At 32.8% G+C, this 8041-nt stretch overlaps 1 protein-coding gene across 1 annotated transcript; it reads left to right on the top strand.

Annotated features, from left to right (window-relative positions):
• The first annotated feature begins 504 nt into the window (after nt 1–504).
• Nucleotides 505–7122, top strand: LOC133186585 (uncharacterized). Its single transcript, XM_061321813.1, has 5 exons — nt 505–731; nt 2851–3036; nt 4835–4986; nt 5194–5414; nt 6883–7122. Exons 1-5 carry the CDS (start codon nt 505–507, stop codon nt 7060–7062), a joined length of 966 nt encoding a protein of 321 aa, XP_061177797.1. The 3' UTR covers nt 7063–7122.
• Nucleotides 7123–8041: the final 919 nt, after the last annotated feature.

The following is an 8041-nucleotide window of genomic DNA, read 5'->3' as shown; positions in this document are numbered from 1 at the left end:
GGACTATGAAACATTTTCAGTCTACACTTAAATATAGATGTGCATTACAAAAAAAAATCGATTCCAGAATAAATAATACCGTGAATGAAATGGTGTTTGTCTTGCTATTAAACTTGTCAGACACATGTCAGTAAAAAAAGTACTAACTACTTCTTTTCCGGTCTTCTCAGAAGAAAACTTGTTCATGTAGAATGACTGCAGAAGTAGACAACGATATGATTGTAAGTTAAATTTAAATGTTTTTTTCACCCCGTGAATAGTTTTATTTAAAAAAAAAACAAACAAAACCATATACACCTCACTCATAACATTTTCAGAAGACCAATTCTTCAAGCACATCATTAATAGAGACGACAGGTGATGATGTAAGTATTTCATTTATGTTAAAAGTTTTGTTTAAGTAAATAATTTTTTTTCAAAACAATTTTTTTTATCTTTTCTTCTCGTCATGAACTGTCCAAATTAATTTTGAGTTGGTCTTTACAAAAGTACACAAGAGAATTTATGTCGAATGCAGAGGAACAAAAGCAAGCGGCCCTTGAAGCGTTAAAAAATCGCATCGGGAGAAGGAAAGAAACACCATTGACAGTAGCTGTAATTGGGGCACCCGGAGTAGGAAAGTCTTCCTTCCTCAACACAATGATCACCAGCATAACTGGAGAATATCGAGAGTGGGCCAGGACAGGAGATTCTGGTGGAACTGGAAAACCAATCACTTATCGTCTACAATGGCAATTACTTTTACAATTCTTCTTTTAAATTTTTAATTTAATCATGATCAGCTGGAGATTTGCTCAGTATTCTAGCAAATCAAGATACAAAGCACAACCAGCAGTTTTAAATGTTTTGTCTTCTGCATTCTGGATTTTGAATCTGCTTTACATCTTAAACGTTATTAACTTCGGAGAGCTTTCTGACAATTTAACCTAAGTGGCATACAGTACAAAGTAAATTTTTAGGTGCACTTTAGTTGCCTTTTGTTCTTGCAGTGTGTAAAATACATCAGGTTTTGATTGTGCATTTGCGTAGATTTCAGTCTTGTTAGGATATTTTGATTTGTTTTTTAATCAGAATATGTAATCGTAATTCAATCAATTACGCAGTACATTTGTAAAATGATTGATTGATTGGTTGTATTTTGTTTAACGTCCCTCTCGAGAATTTTTCACTCATATGGAGACGCCACCACTTGCCGGTGGAGAGCTGCAAATTTTTGTCAATTACTCGGCACTTACGGCCATTGAGCAGTGAGGGATCTTTTTCGTGCCAGCACCTACTGCGACACGGGACCTCGGTTTATACGGTCTCATCCGAAGGACCGGTCTCCACGTCCCACAGTGGGATTCGAACCCGCGACGTAAGGATCAACTCCTTACTTCGCGACTCTAGAGCAGACGCTCTAACCACTGCGCTACGCGGGCGACATATTTGTAAAATGAAATGCATTAGATAATAGTTATCGGCGATATTTAGTCTGCAAATGTGCTTATAGTTAGAGCTCCTCCATGGCACCTGATCCCATCTGTGATGTTTTATAGAGGTTCGAGTTTGTTCTGCTCTAAATTTGTATTTTTTTTTTTATAATAGACTTTGAGATTGATTACTGGTCGTTATCTTTGTATTTCATCTCCAGCTGTTACATTCTAGCATTTACAAAGTCATGTTCATGACCAAAAAGGGGATGAATTCCCTAATACTAGCTTTATTGAACGGGTATTTTGAAAATCTTTGGAATTCACCAAATGTAATTTAGAAATATATATGTAAAAAATAATTTTGGGTTTGATTTTGTCTTCTTCTCCATACATGTATGCTACTCAGAATTTTATTTTCTCTATAACCCAAGATCATAGAGTTTTGTTGAAGCCAAGAGTAAATATTTTTCTTCATTCATATCCGAGAGTGCAAATTTCAATTCACATTTTGTAACAGATATGAAGTATATCTCTCTAAAATATCTACTCAGTTTAAATCCATATGACTTTTAATGACAGAGGAATAATTATGGTATATGTACCATTGCTAATTTTAAAGCCAAGAATATTGCTGTGTAGGAGTCTTTATCAATATGTAGATAAATGACGTTTCAAATTATAAATCATAGGTCTATTAAAAAGTCAATAAGCAGCTCGGATAATACAGATGAGCTACGAATTAACTTGAGTAATTACTATAGTAAACTTGTAAAATTAGCTAGTCAAACAAACTTTTAATTCTTGTTAAAGATTGAACAATAAGAAGTTAAAAGTTTCCTAACATAAGTCATCACGGTCAATTACATGTATAGCAGTTTTCTCATGAATTCCTATACTTGAAACTACAATTATGTCTACTTTGGTAAAAGATAGTGAGAATTTTTCTTTCAACAGAAAACGCATCTCAAGCATCTTTTGATAGTGAACAAAATTACAGCCAAATCATGCCTTTGAAATGTCAAATGTGTAAAAAACCTTCTTTACTCAAAGTCAGGGTTCTTTATTCATATGTTGTTTGTTTGATTTTAATAATAATTAGGTAGAATTCTACCAAGGTTTTAATATTTTTGACCCTGAGCCCAGAGTTCATCCCCTAGGATTGGAATCAGTTGGTCATGTTTTGAAAATTTATCATGAGTCTATCCTTGAAAATCTTTCTGGACATTAAGCAAGCAAATATTAGTCATGGTGAAAGTAAGCTATTTGCCCTTTACCAGTGAAAAATATGCCCCAAGAGCTAATGTCTGAGGGGCTAATCGTTTGTAAAAATATATATTTTTTTAATTTATTATCGATGGAAAAACTTTGATAATATATATACACGTGATGAAATTCAAGTTTTGTATAAATGTGTCTTGCTTGATTTGCGGTGTAGGCTACCTGTGACAAAGTATGAAAGCATCGTCGACGATAACACCCTGGAATATAATTTTCCAAACTTCTTGGATATAGCAGGATTTGAAGATACTGATGATGAAATGACACAAGAGCTTCTAAATCTCATATTCTATGGGAGAATTCCATATAACATACCGCTCTTTAAGGTTGCAGAAGATATCAGGTGATTAATTGTTATGGATCAAAGCACTTGCTTTGCCGTATTAAATTTTTGCACTAAGGTAGTCCGATCCTCAGATTATGAAACTCAGCAGTTAAATAGTTGAAAATGTTCACAAATATGTATTTAAATTCACAAAGTAATATGTATTCACCAAAGGAAAATCTTTAAAGTTCATTATTAAATTAATGATATTATATAGCTAACATTATTAAAGATCTAGGTTCACTTTATGCATAAAATGGCCCTGTAGATATACCAATTTATTGACTAACACTTTATGTTCCATTTTAAACATCAAGATAAAGTAGAGACTTAGTGCTTTCATTTCCTATTAAAAATTTTCTCCTTAAAGCCAAGGTCTTGGAAAACAAGCTTTATGGAATTGCAATGTTCTTGAATTTTAAGGAAAACAGGTATATTTAAGTACTTTCAGAGAAGAAAAATAATATGAGCGCACCCTCTGATCTAAAAAATAAAACATGTTTTGTAATCCTCAGAAACGGTTCTATCAGTAAATAATTGCATATTTTAGATCAGAGATTGCGCTCTATATTAAATATCGAAAAATATCTTAAATATTGGCTGTTTTTGTAGAATTGTTCAGGATATGAGGAAAATGACGCATTTCATGACGTCATAATGCATTGACTAGCCAGAAAATTACGTCATTTTTGGTAGATTCGCAATCGCCAAATGTCTAAATAAGATTTAATGCATTGTCAAATAAAACTAAGCAGTTTCAGTTTTTCAGAAATTCACAGGGCCAAAAAAGGCCCTAAGTGAACCTTGTTCTTTTTAATATATTTCCAAGAAACGTGAATAAAAGCAAAAATATACATATTCTAATTGCAAATTGATCAGCAAATATATCATAGGATGAAAACTATAGATACTTAGGGATTCAGAAAAAATGTATGGTTTTTTTTTTATACTTACACGGTATTTTAAATCTTTTATTTGGTTTCATTCATATAATACATAGCGTAAAAAGCTTGTGCAATCATTGCAAGACATTACATATTATTTTTAATTCCATATCATGCTAACTCTAAGGCTAAATTAAAGGAAATTCAATTTGTCTTAAAATGTGTGTTCATGGTATACAATGTCTATTTTTGCAAAACCTTTTCTGACTTCAAAGAACGTTGAATCATATTAAGATGCATGAAATGAATATTCTTGCATAAAAAGATCTCGATTTCAAGTTTCATTAGATACCTTTCGAATAAAAAAATAACTTCAAGAGTTATCCTTCATGGCTGAGGAGCGGATATCCTGATGTTTTTAAGGTATACAGTGGCGCCTCGTTAATCCGGACGCCTCCGTCCCCAACGAAATCGTCCGGATAAATGAATCGTCCGGATAAGTGAATCACTTCTTAAAAGACGTACCCTCTCAAAGCATGTACATATGAACATAGTGGTATCAAATGTGAAGGCAAAGAAAACACCTTTATTTTACCTTGACTTATTGATTTAATTTTTTTAATTTTAAAAGAAATAATCAATATTTAAAAAAGAAAAAAAATTAAAATGTAATTTACACAATGAAAAATGGATAGGCAGTTTTACGGTGAGACTTCCTTTTCTAACACAGGAAACTTTACTCGCCTTCTATTTGACTTGTAGTTACATGGGGATGACCAAAATTTGATCTGCTACTGTTATAATAATAAATGAATAAAAAAAATAACTTCAAGAGTTATCCTTCATGGCTGAGGAGCGGATATCCTGACGTTTTTAAGGTATATATTATATTTATCATGTATTAGTTTTTATGAATTATGTTTTCATTACAGAAAATATGGACGGTGGTACACTGATGCGAAATATCCAGTTACCCCAGAAAGTAAGAAGATCGACAGGATAATTTTCATTGCTTCAGCAACAAATCCTAATTTACCGACACAACTCATGAAAGCTGTATCTTCAGTACAGTGGAGAAAAAGAGGTGATACTTTATACATGAATTAGCTCCCGACTGACCTTAGACAGGAGTTGTGGGTGTTTATTAGTTAGACACATTGCATTTAAGATGGTCTTCTTTTGTCTCTAAAACCATGATCATCTCTGTACTGTGTATTTTCGATACTCAGCTGACTTTCGATATTTCGTACTCAAAACATGAACAGAAATAAATTTTTTCATACTTTTTCAGATATTCCACTATTTGGTGTATTGACAAACAAAGATAGAAGGACCGAAAATGAAGAAGATTTTGATCAGTTTGAGACTAAGTTCAAAACAACGCTTGGGCTGTCTCATTTACATTATTTTCTTTGCACGAATTACTGTGATGATAATATAGAAGAAATTCGATCAGGGACAGCAAAGAACAATCCAGAATTAGACGTACCTATTCTGAAATTCTTGAAACAGGTTGAGTATAGATATTTCTATTTTACATCCTATAATTTCTAATCCATAAACTATTTAACAAATTATATAGTCAGTCGTCAGCTTGCCTTACTTATGTAGCAATACATGTATACCCTTATCTCCTGCATATGGGGATTTTGTCTTCCAGTTGATTCAATACGCAAGAGCATGCTCTTTTCTTAAACGAGGCAAACTATTGACAAACAAGTTGATGAAACAAGGATATCAACAGTCTCGTTTGAAGTCATCATTTCGCAAGTTTTATGGCCGATACAATGACCTTGTCAGCAAATACAACCTATCATTAAGTCAAATGATGACTGACGTTTTTCATATTAATTACTAGGCCATTATTTACACACTGAATTGTCTATGGATTATCCGTTTTCCCGATCATGACAAGGAGCACACGGCGGGTGTGATCGGTCGGAAGGGGATGATCACTCCTCCATGGTACCTGACCCCACCTCTAATGTTTTTGAAGGTCCGTATTTGCTCTGCTCCTGATTTGAATTCTGTTCGTTATCTCCATATTTCATGCAGTTCTATGATTTTTTAGAGGAATTAATGTTTATGATAATCCTTGAAGATAATGTAACATGGAAGAAACAATACCCGACTTTTCAAGAAATTCTTAAACACAAATCCTTAAGTCCTTCATAATAGATTGGTGACAATAAATTAGGCACTTCGTTAGATGTTCGCCCTTCGCTATGATAGTCAGGGACGTCTGAAAAAAAAAAAACAAACTATTGGCACCTGCATTGCAATGACTATATTTTCATCCCGTCTCCCTGGATCACGAAACCTAAATACAAATCATTATGTCACCCCGAACGAAGTCAGGTGACATTATTATTGTTTTAGCTATTTTATCCACAGGACATTTCGCAGATGGTTCAGTCGAATTTTAATGAACCTTATACTAAATTATTACAAAGTGTAGTTGTGCATGAAATGCCATAGAGAGAGAATTTTTAGCTGAGTGCTGACTTTGGCTTATTTTAGCACCCTTGCATATAAGTGCAGAATACAAGAAACATAAGTTTGATATCCGTTGTTAAACAATGTATCTTTCATCTGGTGTTGGTCTTTACTTGAACTCTTGGTTAAATCAGTATTTTAAACTTATATTAATCGTACTGAAAACTTATCTTGAAAATGAACTTTCTCTATTTTACAAGTCATGGAACTGTGTGTCCGCCACAAAAGTTCCGCCAAAATTATGGCATACCTTTGAGCAAGCAAAACGCCAAATTTTACACCCGCTTAAGAAACCAGCTGTAGGGTATTTGAAATATTTTAAAATGGAAGACACTGTAATAAAACTGAGGAAGGTTAGTTGAAGGAACATACGCTATTGCTTGCAACAGCAAAGTTTCTGGTTTTAGTTATTCTTATTTTAGGATAAACTTAATAATTACATCAATATGATTAGTAATAGTGTGGAACATTTTCTCACAATCAGGTTCTAGATCCAGTGCTGGAGAATGTTGATATTCATAGGGAGGTTGGAATAACATGGCAGAATATAGTGGAATGGTTGCACACGCTGTGGGCTGCATTACAGAACACAAATAGACAGCAGTTTACCATCATTGTTGTTATTTCACTTGTTTTGGTCGTTCTGACCTTGTTATTGTTTTAATCTATATATTACGGAAGCCCAATAGTGCAAACCAAAAATTATAAAGAAAAACGAAATATTAGATAAAGAAAAACGAAATTATTAAATAAAGAAAAACGAAATTATTAAATAAAGAAAACAAAATTATTAAATAAAGAAAATGAAATTATTAAATAAAGAAAATGAAATTATTAAATAAAAAACTGAAACTAAAATACGGAATTTATAGATGTGCATGGTAAGGGCCTGAACCCATGTATCATTCAATTCTATGACCTGATTTTGTTTCGACATTAAAACAGGTGTGATATTTGCATTTACACTCAACTATTCCCGTATCGATAACATAGCCAGTTGGAGTAGACAATCACAATACATGAATAGGGGAGAATTTTACCCTTGGTTATCCAATATGCTTAGATCTATGTTCTTACATTAACATGATTAATGTGAACTTTGACCAGTCTGATGAATTGGCCAGTAATTCGATGACAAGTTTACGTTAACATTAGCTTTCTTAAACCCTCAGCTCAGAAGGTCTAATTATCAGCAAACAATGAATCTGGACATGAAACATCAAAGAAATTATGCTAATAAACTGCACAAATATTTAAGATATACATGTCTGCTAAGATTCCGTTGTTTACAACTTTTGAACTTTATAACATTTAGGAAATCACCATGGCTATACATCATTTTCAATTATCGCACAGTACAAAAAATGCTGTAAAATGATACGTTACCGATCATATTTTGCGGGTTTGTTTGACATTATAAAAACTGTTTAAAGAGAGCAAGTGCAAAAATTAAAGTGGTTACAATGAGTAGATTTTAATGATTGCTTACTTTATAAAAATTAAGCAAAACACTTCTAATTTCTTGGTCATTTTTATCAAAGCAAAATTAGAAGTGATGCACTAACTATTTGTTCTCACATATTCTAAATGACAAATTCTCAATCTGTATTCATAATTCAGTGATAGTTGCATGTGAACAAACA

Source organism: Saccostrea echinata, unplaced genomic scaffold (assembly GCF_033153115.1).
Source record: "Saccostrea echinata isolate AGI-Se365-2 ecotype Australia unplaced genomic scaffold, CSIRO_AGI_Sech_v1 ptg000014l, whole genome shotgun sequence".
Taxonomy (NCBI): domain Eukaryota; kingdom Metazoa; phylum Mollusca; class Bivalvia; order Ostreida; family Ostreidae; genus Saccostrea; species Saccostrea echinata.
The sequence above is the reverse complement of the archived record's forward strand: the minus strand, read 5'-3'. Positions and strand labels throughout refer to the sequence as shown.